We start from the raw sequence: 22,073 nt of genomic DNA on the forward strand, positions 1-22,073 counted from the left end.
GGCCATGTTCGAACTATAAGGATGATATGGGTTCAGTCCCTCTGAACCTTGCGGAGTACTCAAAACAGAAGGGAGAAGGGAGGGAAGGCACTAGTGCATCCCATGTGATGAGGAATGCGTCTCCCTAAAATCAGTCTCCCAGTCCCACTCTCGAGCAGAATTGAGGGCATCAGGCATCTTGTGGTGTGGCAAAAATATCTATGTTGGGGAATCCCCAGTGGTTTAATATAAGCTAAAGGATTCACATATCCAGTTCCCACTCGTGATCGTTGGAGAATCTCCTGCTCAATGAGTCTGCAGTGGTGTTCTGGTGTCCAGAGAAGTATGCAGCTGAGATGGTGATGTCATGTTGGATACACCAGCTCCATAATTTCAGTGCCTCTGAGCAGGTGATATGGTCAGTCATAGCTCTGATGGTGCGATGTGCAATCAGTGGGAGGAAATGTCGGCAGGTATTGCAAACCGTCCATAGCTGTAGGAGGTTGACATGTAAGGTGGATTCAATTAAAGACCATCTGCCCTATACTGTCGGAGTGTGAATCAGTGCTCCCCAACTAATTAAGGAGGCATCGGTTGTTAGAATCATGGTCAGCACCAGCTGAAAGAAAGGAACCCCCAACACAGATGTTCTTGGGCTGTGTCCACCAGAATAATGAGTCCTTGACCATCCTCAGAATGGATAACAGCTTGTGGAGGCTGAGACTGTGAGGGACATATACTGTACAGAGCCACACCTGAAGACATTGCATGTGTAACCATGAGTGCTTTACCATGAACGTGGTGACTGCCATGTGTCCTAGTAGCTGGAGACAAGTTCTGGCAGAGATCTGGGGACAGGCTTGTACCTTGAATACAAGATCCACTGTAGATGAGAATCTGGGAGGTAGAAAGAAAGCTCTGGCTTGTATGGCATCTAGTTGTGCACCGATGAACTCCAGGTGTTGTATCAGTATTAAAGTAGACTTCTCCAAGTTCACACGGAGGCCTAGATTCATGAAGGGGTCCATCGGGATCTGTATGGTGCAAAGGGTTTTGGCTTTGGATGGGGGCTTGAGGAGACAGTTGTCTAAGTATGGAAAGATTATGATGCCCTGTTTCCTTAGGTAGGCACTGACTACTGCAAGGACTTTGGAAAATACATAAGGGGCCACTGACAATCCAAGAGACAGTACCTTATACTGACAATGGTCGGTATCTCCGGTTTTATTGCGATATGGCAGGGTTTTATTGCGATATGGAAATACGCATCTTGGCAGTCAAGGACCAAGAACCAATGCCCCTGTTCCAGTGCTAGGATAATGGTAGAGAGGGTAACCATCTTGAAGCATTACAGTTTGACCAATTTGTATAGGTTTCTAAGGTCCAGCATCAGCCACCAGACACCGGATTTCTTCTGAATCAGAAAATAATAGGAATAGTAACCCTTTCCTCTATGCTGGGAAGGAACTGGTTCTATGGCTCCCAGCTGCAGAAGATGATGATATTTCTTCTTGTAGAATGGGTTCATGAGAGGGGTCCCTGAAGGACAGGAAAGGAGTGTGGCAGAGCAGGATAGATAGGAAAGGGATAGAGTATCCTTCCCTGATGATCTCTAGAACCCACTTGTCCAAGGTAATTAGTCTCCATGACGGAAAGAATGGAGCTAATTGGTCGCCAAACTGGTGGGATGTCTAAGATGGTTGGTATGACTGGAACAGGGGGAGGCTTCTTGGGGCCTTGACCACACCTTCAAAATTCTTGCTTGGCTGGAGTTTCATGAGAGGTAGCTCCTTGAATAGTGGCCTACGTTTTGTACGGGGCTTTTGTCGGCACTGAGAGTCACAGTGCCACAGAGGAGTGTACTGCGGTGGTCAGCAGTGGGAGTCTCTTTGGTGCTGGTGTGTAAATGCAGAGGAAGCAGACGCTAACTCAGGAGTCTTTAAGGGAGTGTAGGGAATCATCCATACGTTCCACAAATAGTTTGGGACCTTCACAGGGTAAGTCTTCAACTGTGGTTTGTACCTCCTTAGAAAAGCCTGAGAGGTGCAGCCAAGACACATGCCTCATGAATACAGCAGTTGCAATGGAGCAGGCAGCTATATCCGCAGAGTCTAATGAGGCTTGTTGGGTTATATGGGCCAGGAGGTGTCCCTCAGATATAAGTGCCTGGAATTGTTCTTTCTACGTCTCAGGAAGGTTATGGCAGAATTCCTCTATTTTGGAGTAGTTGAGGTAGTTGTACTTGAGCATAAGAGCCTCCTAATTAGATATTCAAAATTGGAATGTGGCAGACGAATAAGTCTTGTGTCCGCATAAAGCTAAGCATTTCTAGTCTCTATCCCGATGGGAAGATCAAGATTCATATGGTCATCCTCTCTCTTGCACTGCATTAACTACTATAGAATTTGGGGTGGGATGAGAGAAAAGAAATTCCACATTTTTGTCTGCCCGTTTGCAGGTCGGAAGGATGGACACTGCGGTCCGCCAGAGCACTTTCGTGGGATTGAGAAAAGCCTCGTTGATAGGGCAATATTGGAGGAAGAAGATGGGTGCAGGATATCGAGCAATTTATGCGGATGATTTTCACTTCCTCCAAAGAAATCTGGAGGGAGTCAGCAATCCCATGCAATAATTCTTGAAAGTGCCTGCAGTCATCAGCAGCAGGAGATAGGAGCATGACGACGCTATTAGGGGAAGACGAAGAAGAGAAATTTAGTATTGGTGGAGCTTCCTCCTCCTGTTCTTCCGCCTCACCCAGTACCGGGGGAGGTTCGGTCTCTGGTGGGTGAGAGACCGATGGAGAAGGGAAAGGTGTAGGTCTCCGGCTTTGCTCCATGGAAGGCTTCCCGAACTGTGCCATGTACATGGCCCACATGGGTACCCATGTGGAGGGAGTGGAACATGTGGTTGCATCCACAGTGGTCCATACCAGGATTGTGGTCTAGATATGGACTGCGAATAATGAGGTTGTGTAGATGAAGTCATTAGAAAGCCTGTCTCGAATAAGAGAGCACAATGGAGCACTCTTCCTCATCACTGGGGAAGAGGTGCCATCCTCGGTGGGGAGGGGGAGGAATGTTATGAGTCCAGAGAGAAGGGTGGAAGTGGAGGGAAGTTGTGTGTGAGCAGAGGTGACTCAGTCATGTCAGATACAAGCAGGTCTTTAGGGTATCTGAATTTCTGGAGAAGAGGTAGGAGCAGCATCGGTACCAGCGCATGACTTGATGCGAGGAAGAGATGCATTCTCTTGAACAGCCAACAGGTGGAGCTGAAGACTTGGTCAGTTCCAGCAGTTTCGGTGATGCCAAGAATTTGCTCTGTACTGAAGGCTTCAGTGGTGCCTACTGCTTTGGCAGTGCCAAAAAGGACACCGGTGCCAGTGGTTTTGTTGGTGCCGTAGCTCTCAAAGTCAGTCTGCCTCAGTCTCCAGAACTGAGAGATGGCACCAAGGGCTGTAGATCTGCCCAGTTACGGGTCCTAAGACCATTGTTTCATGCCCATCCTGGAGGTACTCAGATGGGCCCTGGAGCTATATCCCCTATCAGATGATGTTGAAGTGACTGACCTTACATGGGAAGGTGTTCTGGCAGGCTGTGCCTCAAAGTGTGAGGAAGGAGCCCATTTCTTCTCATCAGAGTGAGAAAGAGACAACTTCCTCTTAGAGGAACGTGGGAAATAAGGATTGGCAGATGACCTGGCAGAGCATAAGGATCGGCGGATGACCTCCACATGGGGGAGAGTCCGGGCCTGGGTCAGATGCTGGACGTAGTGATTTCTCCATGAGGAGAAGTCATAACTGAATGTTCTGGTCTTTTCAGCCCCTGGCAGTCAAGTCATGACAGTGAGAACACTTTTGTGGGATGCATCCCTCTCCCAGACACCAAAAACACTGTGGGTGGCCATCTGCTACTGGGAAGGCATCCCAACAAGAAAAACACCTCTTAAACCTGGGAGACCCAGGCATAAGGGTGAGGAAAAAAGCTTCCTGGTCAGGAAGGGTGGGAAGCAGGGAAACGAAAACTAGTCTATTGTTAGACTAGTCTAAACTAGTCTAACAATAAAGGTAAAGCAAAAACAAAAAAAACTCTTTTGCTAGAGGAAAGAAGAAGAAGAAGAACTAAACTACACTACAACTGACAAGTAAGCCACTATTCTAATGAGGAAAAAAAGAGAAGCAGGAATCCACAGCAGAGCCGTCCCAGACCAAAAGGTGGTAGAGAAGGAACTGGCGGGGGGAGGGGGAAGAGGGATGCAGTTGGACCGCACACAACTATATATACACAAGTCCCACTCACAGCATGAGAATGGAAAGGTACACATGTGCTGTTCGACAGGCACTGATGATAAAGATATCCAATCCCAGGCATAGGGAGTGCTGCACACCTACAGTGGAGCACCCACAAAGACATCACTCAAAGAAGAGCTTAGAAACGTGCATAGAATAAGGCTTTCCAAGTGTAGACAATAATGTTTACTTTCTCAATTAAATAGAACTAGAGGAAGCTAGCAAGGAAATACCTGAAGAACAGCATGTAAGAAAAGCAGGAGTGCTGTGCTTTTTTTTTTTTTTTTTTTTGCAGCTTACATGCAAACATAACTGGATGTATAAACAGAGGAATTAATTACAAAACAAAGGAGATACGGACGCCGTAGACATGATTTAAAAGTGTGGTGTCTAGTTCTGGTTATCAAAATTTAAGAAGAAATACGGTAGCCAAGGTAATCTGAGACAGCAAACAGAACAGACTACCCAGCAACACTGAGAGACTAATAATTCTATATTTATGTTAAAAAAGCAAACAATAGTTTTGATATAATGTAGATGAATAGCTAAAAACCTGAAAGATCTAAAGATGTAAAAATAATGTTACAGTTAGAAATTGGTATACCAAACATTTTGGAACGCCACCACCACACAATTTTACAAAAGAAAAAAAGTCAAAAAGCAGAGAGAATGAATGCACACTGTGCCTAGTTTCTCTATGAGGGTATGTCCACAGTGGAGCTGGCGGTGTAATTTCCAGATCAAACAAACAGACACACCTTCACTGGCTCTGATTGAGTTAGCTCACTAAAAATAGACATGTAGCAACCTCGAGTACATACTTAGGGTTTCAGACAGGATTATACTCAGGGTAGCGAGCCCATCCTTCAACTCACGCTGCCACAGCCACACTTCTATTTTTAGTGCACTACCTCCATTGGAGCTAACAAAGGTACGTCTACCTAAGCTGGAAATTATACTTCCAGCTCCTCTGAAGACAACCCTGATACTCATTGGCTATGTCTACACTACTACTTTTGTTGGTATAACTTATGTCACTCAGGGGCGTGGAAAAAACGCCCCCAATGCTGAGCAACGTAAGTTGCACAGCAAGTACTGTCCACACTGGCACTTCTATGTTGCTGGGAGAGCAATTTTTTGGGTCCAAAAAAAAAAAAAAAAAAATTCCCCACTATTGTAACTAACAGTTGTAGTACAGATGAGCCACTAGTATAAACGAAAGTACTGTGTTAGGGTATATCTGTAAATTCCAGCTCAAGGAGATGTACCTGTGCTAGCTAAGATTGAGCTAGTGTCATAGGCGCTGACTTCCCCTCTTTCCCGTGGGTGCTCGACCCCCTTCTGCCCCCATCCCCATCCCGCCCCCACTCCACCCCTTCCATGAGGCACCACCCCTGCCCACCCATTCCAACCCCTTCCCCAAAGTACCTGCCCCAACTCCACCCCCTCCCCGAGTACATACACATTCAAGATGCTAGGCACACACTTGGGGCAGCTAGTCCTTCTCACCACTGCTGCACTCTGTTTTTGGCACACTCACTCAATCAGATCTAGTGCAAGTATGTCTCCTCAAGCTGCAAATTACACCTCCAGCTCAAAGTGTAGACATATTCCTCATGCCAGGCTACGTGATACTTTAGGGTACGTCTACACTGCAGCTGGGATGTGTAATTCCCACTTGGGTAGACATATATGCGCTAGTTCTGATCAAGCTAACTTGCTAAAAATAGCAGCATTGCCACAGCAGCACAGGCTAGCCACCCAAGTACAGACCTAGGATCTCAGACCTTGGACAAGAGTACACCCAGGCAGCTAGCCAGAGTTGCCATTCGTGCCACAGTCACAATGCTATTTTTAGCGTGCTAACTCAATCAGAACTAGAACGTGTAGAGCTGGAAATTATACCTCCGAGCTGCAGTGTAGATGCATCCTTAGAACTGCTCTGATCTGTGCTAGGTATCATGGTGTTAAACATTGTGGAGCTTACAGGAGCTCTAGCTATCCTAATGGTGGTGGTATTGCTAGGAGTGGTAGAGTTGGACTGGTGTTAGCAATGGTGGGAAATAGCAAAGACATAGCCAAACAATTTCACTTCATCTTTTTATTCTATATAGCTTGCCCTGTTTCAACCCATGATTCTACTTCCTTTTGAAAGCAGGGGCAAGGGACTGCACTGGAGTAGAATGTTGAGTCCCAGCTGCTAGGCTGGGACTCTATCATTTGCAATATGAACATCCACCTTTATCCCTCTCTTTCCACTAAGGGAGTGCTTAGTGGAGCAGGTATAGCCCTATGGTTTTCCTTCCCCAGACTATCTGCACACCATGCACCTCTATAAATTTTGTTATTTCCCATACTTTACTTTTCTAGGGTTTTATTTACAATTTTTGCATTAAATCTTCTATTAAACGAAGCCATTAAGCAGAATTTTTTATAACATAGTAGGTCTCCCTGTAATGGGGCAGCTGCCCCTCACTGGCAAAAAGGGGTTAAAAGCAGCCCTAGTAAGGCTGCGCCAAAGGCAGACAATCAGAGGAGAGCTGGGAGGAGTAGCCAATCAGGTCCAAGTAGGCCCATATAAAAAATGAGCTGCAAGGCAGTTCTCTGCTGGGAGCTCAGGGAGGAAGGACTGTGTCCCTAAAGGGCCAAGAGAACTGCCAGCACCCTGGACACAGCAGTGCTGCAAACAGGGGCCAAGGAAGCCAGACAGCTCCTGGCTGGCTGCCGGGGGTTGCAGACTGAGGCCCTGATACAAGGGTAAAGAGGGTGCCGGAGCCACATGGGAGGTGGCTAGACTGTGGACTGCAGTTTGCCACTGGCAGGACATGGCTGAACAGCAGACTGCGTGTCCCCTGGAAAGGGGGAGCACAGTGTGTGGCATGGCTGGAGGGCTGTGTCACTGAAGAGGGCGCCACGGTCCTTGGAGAGACGTGAGCCAAGAGCGGGAGTCACAGTGGCAATGCACTACCCAAAGGAGGCGCACTCAATTGCAGAGTTAATTCCCAAGACAGGCTGAGGACGCATCAGAGTGGTAAGCGAACCCTGTTACACTCCCTTTATGCATTCCTTCACTTCTTAATTTTTCTTTGTTTCTCCCATCAGCTTTAATTTTATTTCCATCTGTCTGTCTCACTATTTCACTCTCCTCTCTTTTCTGGGTTTTGTTACGTCAAACACCCTCTCCTTTTTTTTTTTTTTTTTTAAAGCCAAGAACACTTACGTTCACCCCCCCTCACACACTTGTCGTCTCATTTCTTTTTTCCAGTGTGTTACTGCCCAGTTCTTGAGGGTAGCATTCTGTGTCAGAAATAGTGCTGAAATATTATGCTGTAAAATGGGTTGGACATACACTATACTAGCAAACCACCTGAATACGCTTCAAACCTTTGGCATTAAGTCTTGTTTTTGAAAAGCTACCTAATTCTGGTACTTTTATGGCCTTCATAGTATTCGAGTAACTCCAAATATTTTGCCCCCGCTTCCCTTCCACACTCTAACCCTCTCTAGTTTGAAGGAGAAATAGCTTGATTAGTTTATATATTTTTTTGTTGTTTATGTTTGTGAGAGAGTGTGTGTGTTGTGCATCTGAGGCAAAGTGAAGTCAAAGAGTTTTAAATTTCTCTCTAAGTGATTTGTTTGATAGTCTAGGACCAGCTTTTGTGAAAGTTCTATGGAACTTACTTCTGCAAGAAATAAGAATGACTATCTCCAACACTCACAAACCTCCCCGACTAGTCAACACTTTAATTGTTCTGGTAGAATGTAGCCATCTGATGAAGAGGACAAAGGATTGTGAAACCGGCAACTCTCAGATAGCTAGGCCAGTCCCAAGACATGCAGCTATACCAGTTATAACCAATAGCTTATATGCAGTCTACTAGCTAGAGATGGAAACTGGGAACCAGGAATTCTGCATTAGATTTTCAGATCTGCCATCAATTCACTGTGATACCTTGGACAATTGAGTTAACAGTGCCTCAGTTTATCCACCAATAAAGTGCATATAGTAAATTCCTACTTATTGTACCACACTGGGGTCTCATAGGGACTATTTTAAAGTAATATGAAATCCTCTAATTAAAAGGGGCTATATAAGTGCTAAGTATTATTATTTATTCTGTCTAGATATTAAGAGACCTTGATGTAAACTATTAGATTCAATAGTGACAGGGCACACATCAGTACTTAAATATATGGAAGCCAAAGAACACAAAGTAGCGTTACCCTGTTTGGCTTGAGCAGCTAGCGAAAAATTCAGGATCTTGCAGGTTGCTCCAGTTAGAAGGAGAAACTGGTGATGAAATCAGGAACCTCTGATACCAGGAGGAGGAAGTTGGACAGGGAAGCGCTCTGCAACTGAAAGGCCTATTTCCAAACCCTCCTGAAGTCACATCTCCAGGCAGAGTTCCTCTGAGCTGTGTCCACTGCTTCCCTGGCACCTTCAAGGACAAGTGGGTGCTGTCCGGGGTTCTCTGCTCAGTGGTCCCTTCTGGATCCCTGATTTTATCCTTGTGACCTTCACTTCCATCCCTATTTTTTCATTTGTCATCCCCCAAAATTAATTGATGCCTGGGTCCAATAGCTCTTCCCCTTAAGCTGAGGGGGGAGGCCTTTAGTAATGGGTAGGCCCACACCTGCCCATCCCCAGTGCTTCAATAGGTACCTTTGATGCAATCTTGTTTATTTACAAGGAATATACAAAGCTCTGTTTTCCTTGAACACAGAGGAGCCAAGACTCAAGAGATAATTTTGTTGCTTACAGCCCCAAGCCTCTTTTAACCAGCTTGTCCAGACTGCATGTGTCTTCTATACCTGTTCCTGTGTGGTTCTGCTTCTCTCTCCACACTCCCCACCCAAACCCTCCACTTACATAAGTTCAAATTCCTGGGTGGACTCACATATGCTTGTTTTAGGTTGGGAGCTACTATAAAAAGGAGTATAACTGTATCTTACAGCCATCTTAAATAAAGTGTGGCAATCTAACCCACCAACTTCAAGGATATTTAACCTTATCCACAATAATAGCTATATTTGTTATGTTTTCACAAAAATATATGAATAGAAAAAAAACCTGTTTACAGGATCCTATGTCTTGTCAGTGACAATATTTGACATAAAAATACACATTAGTTCCGTCACCCTCATCCCTCCACAAACTGATTTTTTTTACCTTCTGCTCCAAGGTGAGTCGATACTTCTGTTCTACCCTTTTGCATTTGTTGTACCAACTGTTTTCATCCATGATGAAAGGAGGTCCAATATTTTCTGGAGTACTGCTTTCACTGCCGCTACTTCCCAGAGTCCTTAGCTCTTCTTCATCACTGCTGATGCTATCAGAACTGAAGGACCAAATTTATAAACCAAATGAAAACAGTTAACTGATACAAAACCTGCCTTGAAACTGAAGCACTACTACTCTTAAAACATGAAATGCAAAGCCTTCTTTAATAAATAAATAGATCAATCAGTAATAGAAAGCTATAGGTTAAATATTACAAATAGCATTTACAAGATAGTCATTAAATGCTCAGCAAACACAAAGTTATTTCACAACCACCAAAAGTGTCTGCGAAGTCATCAGCTGTGTAGGACAGCACAAAAAGGAAGATCTTGCTATGCTAAATTGGGGAGGCGGCCATTAACTCAGAAAGGTAAGAATTTTAGCTTATCCCTTTACCTTTTTCTTTATCACTAAGTTTTCTCCTGTATCATCAAGAACTTTTAGCTAGTTTTCAGTGGTAAGAGTTCTCCATAATTCACTTATTTTTCAGGTTTCTTCTAGAAGTATTTAGCATTGTAAATACTATAAATCATAGTATTTACATGATTCTCTTCATATATGCAATTTAAAACAGTTCACTTTTGGTATATTTCTTGAAGGCATGCTATTATAAACACTCATTACCTATGGATCTTTTAGGCGTCATTATCAAGGATCAACATAAAAGTGTTTGAATCACTGCCCTAGTACCTATGGGGTGTAATTTGTTTTGATTTTAAGACAAGTCAGGGAATCTGCCCTGCTCTGACAAACATGGGTGCCCATTAAAGCTTATTAGACTATATCAGTACAGTGGTGACCCTGAACAGACATAGGGTTTTCTTTAAGATTTGTGTGAGTATTTCTCAAGTGTGCACATTCTATTACTGATTTGGGTCAAAAATAGTTGTGTCGTTTAACTTAAATTGAACTTTGCAATTAGGCAATTAAAAAAATCTTTAATGAGATCTTCATCTCTAGAGAACAATTAGAAATTTTATTTTTCAGCCATGTGTCTTAGAGACAGTACATCAAATATTTCATGGGAGGACATCTTAATTCCCGCCCATTTTTCAAAACAGTTAAGTCTAGCAACAAAATCTATAGCAGTATTTCCATGCTCTTTTGAGGTGCTGAGTGGGGCTACTGATGGCCTCACTGTTCTCAGTCAGATACAGGTATTAACTCAATGATCTTTGTCAAAAAGGACCATTATGCTAAGCCATATAGTTAAAAATTGGTTGAAGAAACCCAGGTATCATACAAGTAACCACAGGATATTCCTGAAGGGCTAAATAACTAATACCACATATAGACAGACTTTACAAAATGCAACCGAAGTCAACAAGATATAGGTGCAGATGTGATTTTTAATCACCTTTATATGAACAGTGCCATTAAAAACACAGACTATGAAGAAAAAGGTACACACACGAAGGAAAAATGTAATTGGCATGTCTTCCTACAGAAAAAAAGCATTGATTACAGCTGCTCTACCGTCTGATATTGGCTCTAATTAAAGTCTAAGCTTCAGTGATAAAAGTAATTTCTCTTTAAATTTAGCACAAGTATTAAACACCTGAGTACAGATGAAAATTTCAGCATGACTGCTCACAGCTCATAAGTCACACAGTATTACAGCAATAAAAAGCTCATCATCCCATGCTGATCACCAAGTACAGAATGTCACAACATATTGGAAGCCAAATAAACTTCAAAAAGATAAGTAAAAGGCAAAATATCCAACTACCAAGTGAAGCTGAAAAATAAGAAAAGGTTTTCAGGATGAAAAAGTACCTTTGGGTGAACTTCAGATAGGGTGTGTAATCTATTACAGCTGGAAAGTTGCCATCCAATCCCTCTCCCTTCAGGCAGAAACTGACATAATACAGAGAATCAGTAACTAGGTTACACCAGAAAATGAAATGGCAGTGACACAGTTCAATCTTAATAGGATATAATCTGATCTTCTTTACCAACACAATCAAAGTATTATTTAAAAAAAATTGTGGGGTACAGTTTTCCATTACTGAAATACCATCACATATCCTGAGTCTAGATTGTTAAAGTTAAATTACCAACTAATTTATTTAAAAAGTGAAAAGTCATTGCCTCTGTTTTAGAATGATATAATTTTTATACATATCCACATTTTGTGTATTAAGACAGACAACTCAATACATTGTTCAGGGGGAAAGGGGAGTATGTCTTAGTTTGCCTTTTCTCAAAGGTTTGAAAGAGCTGCCAATTGTGCATGGAAAGTTGGAGAAAGACATTCCTTTAGATACAATTCTGTTTATATATTGCTGCATTTTCTGCATATTAAAACTATTGAGACCACAAATTCCCAAAGAATGCTCAGCTCTTTCCAATCATATAGGAACAATCACCTCCCTAATGGGTTTGCCCCCCCTTAAGTCCTGATTTCACAAATGTTTACACAGATACATGGAGAAAAAAGAGGTTCGGGACTATTTAGAAAAGCTGGTCGAGCACAAGTCCATGGGGCCGGATGTGCTGCATCTGAGAGTGCTAAAGGAGTTGGTGGATAGAAAGCTGGCTAGATCGTCGGGCTCAATGGGTAGTGATCAATGGCTCCATGTCTAGTTGGCAGCCGGTACCAAGCGGAGTGCCTCAAGGGTTGGTCCTGGGGCCGGTTTTGTTCAATATCTTCATTAATGTTCTGGAGGATGGCATGGACTGTCAGCGAGTTTGCAGAGGACACTAAACTGGGAGGAGAGGTAGATACACTGGAGGGTAGGGATAGGATACAGGGGGACCTAGACAAATTAGAGGATTGGGTCAAAAAAAATCTGATGAGGTTCAACAAGGACAAGTGCAGAGTCCTGCACTTAGGATGGAAGAATCCCATGCACTGCTACAAAATAGGGACTGAATGGTTAGGCAGCAGTTCTGCAGAAAAGGTCCTAGGGGTTACAGTGGACGAGAAGCCGGATAAGAGTCAACAGTTTGCACTTGTTGCCAAGAAGGCCAATGGCATTTTGTGCTGTAAAAGTAGGGGCATTACCAGCAGATCGAGGGACGTGATCATTCCCCTCTATTCGACATTGGTGAGGCCTCATCCGGAGTACTGTGTCCAGTTTCGGGCCCCACACTACAAGAAGGATGTGGAAAAATTAGAAAGCGTCCAGCGGAGGGCAACAAAAATGATTAGGGGAATGGAACACATCACTTATGAGAGACTGAGGGAACTGGGATTATTTAGTCTGCAGAAGAGAAGAATGAGGAGGGATCTGATAGCTGCTTTCAACTGCCTGAAAGGGGATTCCAAAGAGGATGGATCTAGACTGTTCTCAGTGGTAGCAGGTGACAGAATGAGGAGTAATGGTCTCAAGTTGCAGTGGGGGAGGTTTAGGTTGGATATTAGGAAAAACTTTTTCACTAGGAGGGTGGTGAAGCACTGGAATGCGTTACCTAAGGAGGTGGTGGAATCTCCTTCTTTTGAGGTTTAAGGTCAGGTTTGACAAATCCCTAGCTGGGATGATTTAGTTGGGGACTGGTCCTGCTTTGAGTAGGGGGTTGGACTAGATGACCTCCTGAGGTCCCTTCCAACCCTGATATTCTATGATTCTATGATACTTGATCTGATTGTAATGGAACTACTCATATGCATAAAAGCAAGCATTCGTGTAAGTGGTTGCTAGTTCGAGGCCTAAAAGACAAGATAAAGGGATGGAGAAAAGGATGTACATATAAGGGAAGTGATCAGAGCAACTGGCATACACCTTATTAATTCTTTATATTTTACTATGAGGGTGCAGATGGAGGGAGGGGGAATAGCATGAAGGTACTAGAAACCAGGCAGAAGAAGAGGAAAGCTTCACAGGAGAAGAAAGGGTTGAGAAATTGATTACTACAGATATTTGGAAGAATAAGTTTGCAAAGAGTTTACCTACTCCTTCTGCTTATTCAGAAACAAAAAGAGTGATTTATAACATCACAACCAATTACTGCAATTAGTTTTTTTGTTTATTTTTTTTTTTTACTTCAAGTGATGAGTAGCAGGAACAGATGAATATTTTAGAAACCAACATTCAGAAATGTCCCTCTGTATCCATATACCTTTCTAAAACTCAGATATAAAGATCACAACATAGATTAGAGGTAAGATTAAACATGGTTCTAAAAGAAAATTATGGTTTAATTACAATAATGATAGTTTCACAAGGTTTCCAAGAGGCTCAAATACAATTTTTTCATTCTTCCTCTCCCTCCCGCATCAAATACCAAAATATACACTTTCTAAAATTTGCTCCTCAGAGGGAGACAGTTCCTGCAGTCAATTTAGAAGCTTAATTTTGTTAAAAAAAATTCCTTTCTGATCAAATAAAAAAAACTGTTCTGAAGAAAGTGTCAAAGTGAGCTTTTCCAGAAGTCTTAAACCTTTAAATGGGGGCTGCAGGAAGCGGTGTGGGCCAAGGAATGTGCTGACCACCGCTTCCCGTAGCCCCCATTGGCCTAGAACAACAAACCGCAGCCAGTGGGAGCTGCGATCGGCCAAACCTGCGGACGCTGCAGGTAAACAAACAGTCCTGGCCTGCTAGCGGATTTCCATGACGGGCCGCATGCCAAAGGTTGCCGATCCCTACATTATACAGGCAAGTCTAGCTAAAAACAATACAGAAATCTAATTTATGGTACACCTCAAACTGGTTTGCCCAGTGTCTGGAGCAAAGACACTCAGACAAAGCTGAAAAACTGTGATAGTTGCCTCTTTGTTGCTACTGAAAGTGTAATAGTAAGAAGATGATGACGGAAGAGAAGATCAGCTATGGTATCTCAATGTAGGGGCAGATGTTCTTCTCTCAGCAGAATTAAGGAATTAACTTAAACTAGGCAGTAGACCATGTATTCTTTTAGCTTCTCCAGTGGTTCATCTGTTTGATTGCTAAATAGATTCTCCCCTTTAAAGGGAAAGTCCTCTATTCTGAACCTGTTTCACTGGGAAGAGTAGATGATCTTAACCCGCCATAAGAAAAGGAGTACTTGTGGCACCGTAGAGACTAACCAATTTATTTGAGCATAAGCTTTCGTGAGCTACAGCTCACTTTTCTTCAGCTAGTAACAGATGCTGTCGCTTCGGTCAAGGAGTATGAAGCATCAAATGATATTCTAAAGTCAGTGGTCCCCAAACTTTTTACCTCGCGTCCCCCCTTACCACTGTGTGCGGGCCCCCCCCCAGAGGTGAGAGTAGGGCCATGGCTCCAGGAGTGGGGGATTCGAACAGGGGTAAGGGGGCCTACAGCTGGGGTGCCGGGTCAGTGGCGCTGCAACTTTAATAGTGGGGGTGCTGAAAGCCAACCCCCTTACCCCATCCAGACTCACCCCCGAGTTGGGACCGGGAGCAGGGCTGTGTCTCTGGGAGGGGGGACCCAGACAGGGGTAAGGGGTTTGAGGCTGGGGCCACAGACAGAACCCCGGGCATGGGGCCAGCAGCTGAGACCCCCACGTAAAACCTACACCCCCGAAACTCTAGTTCCCACGCCTGTGCCTGGGCTGTGTCCCCCCCCCCCCCAAATGTTCCTCTGCACCCTCTTAGGGAAGCACACCCCACAGATTGTGGACCTCTGCTCTAAGAGCATGTTTCATTATGTTCTGTCCACCAGTTAAAATATCATTCACCAGTTTATGCTGATCTTCTGATAGCACTTGAATAAAGGTGGCCATCTTTTCTTGTAGGTGAAACTGATAACAGGACACAATACTCAGAAAAGATGAAGAAAAAACCTTTTGTCCTAAAGTATCCAATGTTTACCCTCCTTGACAAACAACATGGAATGTGCTATCTGTCGATAGCCACTGCTACTACTAACAAGTTAGGGCTGGGCTGCATGTAGTGAAAATAAGAACTCCTCCTCATAGGACAGGTGGTATAAAATTTAGCAGCTTTTTAAAAAATGGGCTAACAAGAAGCTGGAGTAGACCAAACAGATTTGGCCATGACAACAGCCCATCTAATATGGGTAAAGAAATTCTGGACTGTAAAGGGGCTCCCAAAATGTCAAAAACTGGATGGGAGAATTCTTTAATTGTCACAGAAGGTAGTTTGAGAGGTACCACCAATCCTATCCACCAATTCACAAAACAGTCTGGGAACGGACGTGGATGGATCCAGGTCTGACGGACCCAATGAATCACTCATCTGGGATCCAGCCCTGCCAACACTGGATGCTCTTTTCCTATCCATCTTCCTCAGAGCTGCAACCAATGCATCTGGTGGCCTTTCACATGGCCTTGACTTTGGAGCGTATGAAGCCAGTACTGACAGAAGCTTAAGAGTTTTTAGTTTAATCAGATCCAATGTCCTGAGTGCCATTAGCACTGCTAGTCTTGGAGTTACCTCTGGTACCGATTTCTTCATAAGCACCTTAGTCTTAGTAGGTGCCAAACTCTGAGATGACACAGGTCTCTTCACTCATAGCACATGCTCTTGAATGCGCCAGATACGATAGACTTTGCTGTTATTGCTTCCACAAGAAAAGGTTACTCACCTCGTGTACTAAACTGTGTTTCTTTGAGATGTGTCCCCCTATGGGTGCTCAACTTTGGGTGTGTTCACGCCCCCTGCACCTCAGATCGGAGATTATAGGTAGCAGTATCTATTTGGTCAGCACATGTACTCTCCTAGTCTCATGCCCTATATCAGGACTAGATAGCTCTGCGCAGGCCAACTGTCCTCAGTTCCTTCTCTACCGCAGAGCTCAATGGTAAGAACTCCGAAGCAGAGGGTAGGACGACGGATAGTGGAGCACCCATAGGGACACTCACCTCAAAGAACCACAGTTACTGCATAAGGTAAGTAATCTTTTCTTCGTCGAGCAGTGTTCTTATGGGTGCTCCACTTTAGGTGACTCTACAACAATACCCCTAAGGGAGAGGTCGAGTCTAGAACTGAGGATAAGACAGCCAAATATGGCATTGGATGCTGAGTTGTGGATGAGTGGATAATGTTTAGCAAATGTATGAGCAGATGTCCAATTTGCTGCTTTGCATATTTCTGTGACCGTAATGTTTCTGAGGAAGGCTATGGAAGTGGAGAGAGATCTCGTTGTTTTCACTCCATGAGGAGTCCTTGTGGCACTTTAGAGACTAACAAATTTATTTGGGCATAAGCTTTCGTGGAGTGGGTTATAGCTCACGAAAGCTTATGCCCAAATAAATTTGTTAGTCTCTAAGGTGCCACAAGGACTCCTCATCGTTTTTACCAATACAGACTAACAGAACTACTTCTCTGAAACCTGTCATCATGGAGTGAGTTCATACTCTAGGAGGTTGAAGATTGAGAGCATGAAAGCAATAGGTTTCAGAGTAACAGCCGTGTTAGTCTGTATTCGCAAAAAGAAAAGGAGTACTTGTGGCACCTTAGAGACTAACCAATTAACTAATAGCAGACTGGTAATAGAGACTGGGAGTGGCTTAGTCATTATGCAAGGTAGCCTATCCCCCCCAGACGTTCTTGTTAAACTCTGGATTTGTGCTGGAAATGGTCCACCTTGATTATCATACACAATGTAAGGAGAGTGATCACTTTAGATAAGCTATTACCAGCAGGAGAGTGGGGTGGGAGGAGGGTTTTTTTCATGCTTTGTGTGTATATAATAAGATCTTCTAAACTTTCCACAGTATGCATCCGATGAAGTGAGCTGTAGCTCACGAAAGCTTATGCTCAAATAAATTGGTTAGTCTCTAAGGTGCCACAAGTACTCCTTTTCTTTTTGTGAAAGCAATAGGTAATGCAGTCTGATATCCATCTAGAGAGTCTTTGTTTAGAGATTGAGGATCCTTTGAACTGTCTGCAATGGAGAGAAATAGTTAGGACTAAGCCCTTCAGGAAATCTCCCAATCTAAATAGAAGGCTAGTGCTCTCCTGACCTCGAGTGTGTGTAGGAGTGGAAAGAAAACTGGGAGGTGGATAAGATGGTTTATATGGAACTTGGGGTGTGGTCATAGTGTAACCTTGTCTTTGAAAAAGACTGTAAATGGGGGGGTTCACCATAAGAGCAGACATAAAGGCTCTGAGCAGACCTAAAGGCTACTAGGAATGCAGTTTTCACAGGGAGGTGTAGAAGAGTGCAGGTGGCCATGGATTCGAAGGCAACTGAAGACAAGGTTGAGGTCCCATGCCAGTGTAGGACATCTGACTTGTGGGAAGAGGTTACCCTTGAGAAACCTTCTTGTTGTAGGATGAGTGAAAACAGAATAACTGTCTATAACTGATAACTGGTAAAAGGTGGTAATGGCTGCAAGAAGCATCTTTATGAGGTTAGAGATAATCCTGACATTTTTGGTTCTAGGATGGAATCTAGCACGAGCAGTAGCAGAGAGGATATAGGAATAATTGTCTCAAGTCAGAGCAGAGTTGGACTCTCTTCCACTTTTGAATATATGTGCGATGAATAGTTTGTTTCCTGCTATGTATCAGCACCACCTTTACATCCTCAGAGCAGGTCATTTCCAAGCTTTCAAACCATCAAGGAGTCATGCCTTGAGCCACAGATCCTGTAGATTGGGGTGATGGACCTCAACAGCACCCTGAGAGAGGAGATGAAGAACAGGCTGGAGAGTGATTGGTTGTCAAATCGTCACTTGGTAAGGCATGGAAACCATATTTGTCTTGGCCATATGGGAGCTATAAGTATAACTCTGGCTCTTTATTTTATCAGGACTTTGGCTATTAGAGGAATTGGTGGAAAGGCATACAACAAACACGTGCTCCATTGTAAAAAAAGCCATTGTCAAGAGAGTGATGACGCACACTGGCGCTGGAGCAGAACTGGGAGCACTTCCTTTTTCTAGCTGTGGCGAAGTAGTATCTTTGGGACTCCCCAACATAGATATATGCCAGGGGTGGGCAAATCTTTTTTTGCAACATCAGGGCCACATCAGGGAACAGAAATTGTATGGCAGGCCATGAATGCTCACACAATTGGGAGTTGCGGTGTGGGAGGGGGTGCGGGCTCTGGGGTGAAGCTGGGGATGAGAGGTTTGGGGTGCAGGAGGGTGCTCCAGGCTGGGATCGAGGGGTTTGGAGAGCGGGAGGGGGATCAGGGCTGGGGCAGGGGGTTGGGGCATGGGGAGAGGCTCAGGGGATGCAGGCTCCGCTTACCTCAAGCGGCTCCCGGAAGCAGCGGATGTCCCTTCTCCGGTTCCTATGCAGAGAGGCACAGCCAGGCAGCTCTGTACACTGCCCCATCCGCAGGTGCTGCCCCTGCAGCGCCCATTGGAGCACATAGGTGCTGGAGCGGGGCCATGGCATGGCTTCTGGGAACCACATGGTGCAGCCCCTGACCCAGCGCCCTGGCCGGAGCACCGGAGTGGAGCTGAGCTGCATGGTGCGGCCCCGACCTAGTGCCCTGGCCGGAGTGGGGCCGAGCCGCATGGTGCAGCCCCCGACCCAGCACTCCAGCTGGAGCAGGGCCGAGCCACGTGGTGCAGCTCATGGGCCAGCTTAGGCCCGTGGGCCATAGTTTGCCCACCCCTGATGTATGCTTTGGAAAATGGAGGGGTTTATTTCCCATTTGTGATGCTGGGAGAAATGCCTGCTGACAGTGTGTTTTGTATGCCTGGGAGGTAAGCTGCTGGTGTGGTGGCAAATGCACCTGTCACAGGATCCATGCACTGCTAGTGGCACCTCCTGCTGGCTATCCTGGGGATTAGCTCTGGCCAGGTCTGTCCCAGTGTCCTCTCATCCTACAGACTGCTCTCACTCCAGGAACTACAGCCTCCTCTTCATGACTCAGGCCTCCGGCCAGGTCACTACATGGCTCCCCCTTCCAGGGTATGTAACAAAGTTTTTCCCAGATCAAATAATCCAAGGCAATCCACTGTCCTCTGCCTGGTATTTGCCACATCCCAAGTGGCTGGTAAAGGACCTTGAGCCCACCCTCTACTCCAGGTTCCACCTCAGGGGCCCTCTGGTTAGCAGCCAAAGCCTGTACTGTTATTCCTTTCTGCTATTCCCGAGCCTTCTCCTACCTTCCTGGCTTCCTCCCTCTTTGGGTTTTCCAGCCTCCAAACTCCCTCTTTCCAGGAAGCAACTGTGGACTACTTTCTATAGTCCCAACACACCTCCCTCCTCCCAGGGCTGATAGCAGCCTGCTTTCCTGCAGTCACCTTCTGTTATCAGCTTCCTGGTGTACATAGGCTCTGCCTGCCCCTTCCCAGCGGAGCCTAGTGTCTAATTAATCAATCCCTGCTCTCTGGCTCCTCTTCCAGGTGCAATCTAGGCAGTTATTTAGGCCTAATTTATCCTCTGAGGGCCAGAGTACACCCCATCACAGCACCAATTCCAGAGTTTCAGTGCTTTGGCACAAAGGGAAGGTGATCTTAATCCTCCCTGGCAGTTCGTGTAAAATATACATGAGATGATTTAACTGGGAATTGGTCCTGCTTCGAGCAGGGGGTTGGACTAGATGACCTTCTGGGGTCCCTTCCAACCCTGATATTCTATGATTCTGTGATGTTGTGATGGTGCCCACTATAAGGCTTTGATGGAAATAGGTCATATATATGTTCATAAGCATAACTGGAATATGTTATGCTACATATGTCATGTAACATATCTATGTAAAGGTTATGATCCATTGAATATATTCATCCTATTAGTATGCATGTGTCGTTGTATTCAAAGTTATGAATATTGGCTGTATACTTGTTAGATTTTAAATAACTTTAGTAAGGCATTTGGTCAGCTTCTTTACAAAGGAATTTGCAAGTTAAGTGCCCAATCAAGAAGCACTTAATGCACAATGGATCTTGGAAGGTTCACATAAGAAGTCTACATGAGGACATTCAAGGTAGCAGGTGAGCAATGGCTGCTGCCTGTAAAAATGGAGTCATGCATGGACATGTGACTTGCACAGGTGACTCCAAAACTCCATCTGGGAGCTGGACTTTGCACAGGAGACAGGAGGGGGTCTCCACCTAAAAGAGAGTCTATTTAAGCCAATGGGAGACTCCTCCATTTTGTCTTCAGTTGGCTAAAGAGAGCCTCTCCACCTCCAAGGATACCTGAAAGAAACTGGAACAAAGGACAGTAACTACAGGGGGTGTGAGTATTTGCTGGACCCAGACTAGAAGGAAACTAGTCTGTAAAAGGAAGCTTAGAGGAATTCCTCTAAGGGTGAGGTTTTTATCTGTATTCAGTTTTCTTAGACATAGACTTGCGTGTTCTATTTTATTTTGTTTGGTAATTCACTTTGTTCTGTCTGTTACTATATGGAACCACTTAAATCCTACTTTCTGCATTTAATAAAATCACTTTTTACTTATTAATTAACCCAGAGTATGTATTAATACCGGGGGAAGAGGGGCAAACAGCTGTGCATCTCTCTCTATCAGTGTTACGGAGGAGGAACAATTTATGAGTTTACCCTGTATAAGCTTTATACAAGGTAAAACGGATTTATTTAGGGTTTGGACCCCATTGGGAGTTCAGCATCTTAGTGTTAAAGACAGGAACATTTAAGCTGCTTTGAGTTTAAGCCTACAGCTGTTAGGGGACATGGTCAGACTTGGGTCTGGGTTTGCAGCAGGCTAGTGGGTCTGGCTCAAACCAGGCTGAAGTGCCAAGCTGGGAGGGCAGGGAAAGCAGGGGCCGAAGTAGTCTTGGCACATCAGTTGGTAGCCCCAAAGAGGTTTCTGTGATCCACCCATCACAGTTGACTATCATGAACTTTATGTGCTTGCCTCTGATCAGTGGTAGGAAATGTGTACAGGCATTCTTGACTGCTCTGAGTTCTAGCAAGCGGATATGTAGCGTGAATTCAAGTGGGGATCACTTGCCTTGACCATTTGCCCGATGGGCTCCCTATCGCAATAGGGATACATCTATTGTCAATATTAATGGTTGGGGTGGTTGAGTGACATTGTGAGGGCCTTTCCAGCAGTCAAGGGATTTGACGACTGTCAAGGGCATCAAGAGAGGCTTGTTTAAGCTGTGCTTGCTTGGCACATATACAGTTCTGAGCCACCCTTTAAGGCAGCACATGTAGAGTTTCGCTGCCAAGTGTCCCAGTAGCTGGAGACAGTTTCTGGCTGAAGTCTGAGGACTGGCCTGGATTGTCAAGACTTTGAGAGGGAAGGAAAGCTTTGGTTGCCACTGCATCTAGATAGGCTCCTGTGAATTCGAGAGGTTGTACTGGAATGAATGTGGACTTTTGGACATTTAATTGGAGTCCCAGCTAGAGGAATAATTCCATGGTCTTTTGTGTGGCCCTCAGAGCCACTGAAGGAGCATGCTTTGGCAGGCAATCGTTTAAATATGGAATATCATAATTCCTTGTTTGCAAAGGTGCTCCGCTACCACAGAAAGGACTTTTGAGAACACTTTGGGTGTGGATGATAGTCTGAATGGGAGTACTTTGTACTGAAAGTGATTTTATCCAAGAGTGAATTGTAGAAACCTTCTGTGAGATGGGTGGATTGCAATATGAAAGTAAGCATCTTGAAGGTGGAAAAGCAGAAAACCAGTCCGGTTGGTCCAAAGATGGAATTATTGCTGAGAAAGTAACCTTTTTGAAGTGTTAT

The 22,073-nt window shown here is 44.6% G+C and overlaps 1 protein-coding gene across 6 annotated transcripts in view; it reads right to left on the reverse strand.

Annotated features, from left to right (window-relative positions):
- Nucleotides 1–22,073, reverse strand: part of RUNDC3B (RUN domain containing 3B) — a 147,339-nt gene that overhangs the window by 57,259 nt on the left and 68,007 nt on the right. For all 6 annotated transcript variants that reach the window (XR_012157565.1, XR_012157564.1, XR_012157566.1 and 3 more), the window contains exons 6-7: nt 11,322–11,402; nt 9,435–9,603 (exon numbers count right to left, since the gene is read on the reverse strand). Coding sequence is in view for 3 of the 6 variants with exons in the window: in XM_073334081.1 (XP_073190182.1) it covers nt 9,435–9,603; nt 11,322–11,402 (250 nt within the window). In the remaining 3 variants the exon portion in view is untranslated. The remainder of the gene's footprint in view (nt 1–9,434; nt 9,604–11,321; nt 11,403–22,073) is intronic.

The sequence above is a fragment of the Lepidochelys kempii genome, chromosome 2 (genome assembly GCF_965140265.1).
Source record: "Lepidochelys kempii isolate rLepKem1 chromosome 2, rLepKem1.hap2, whole genome shotgun sequence".
Taxonomy (NCBI): domain Eukaryota; kingdom Metazoa; phylum Chordata; order Testudines; family Cheloniidae; genus Lepidochelys; species Lepidochelys kempii.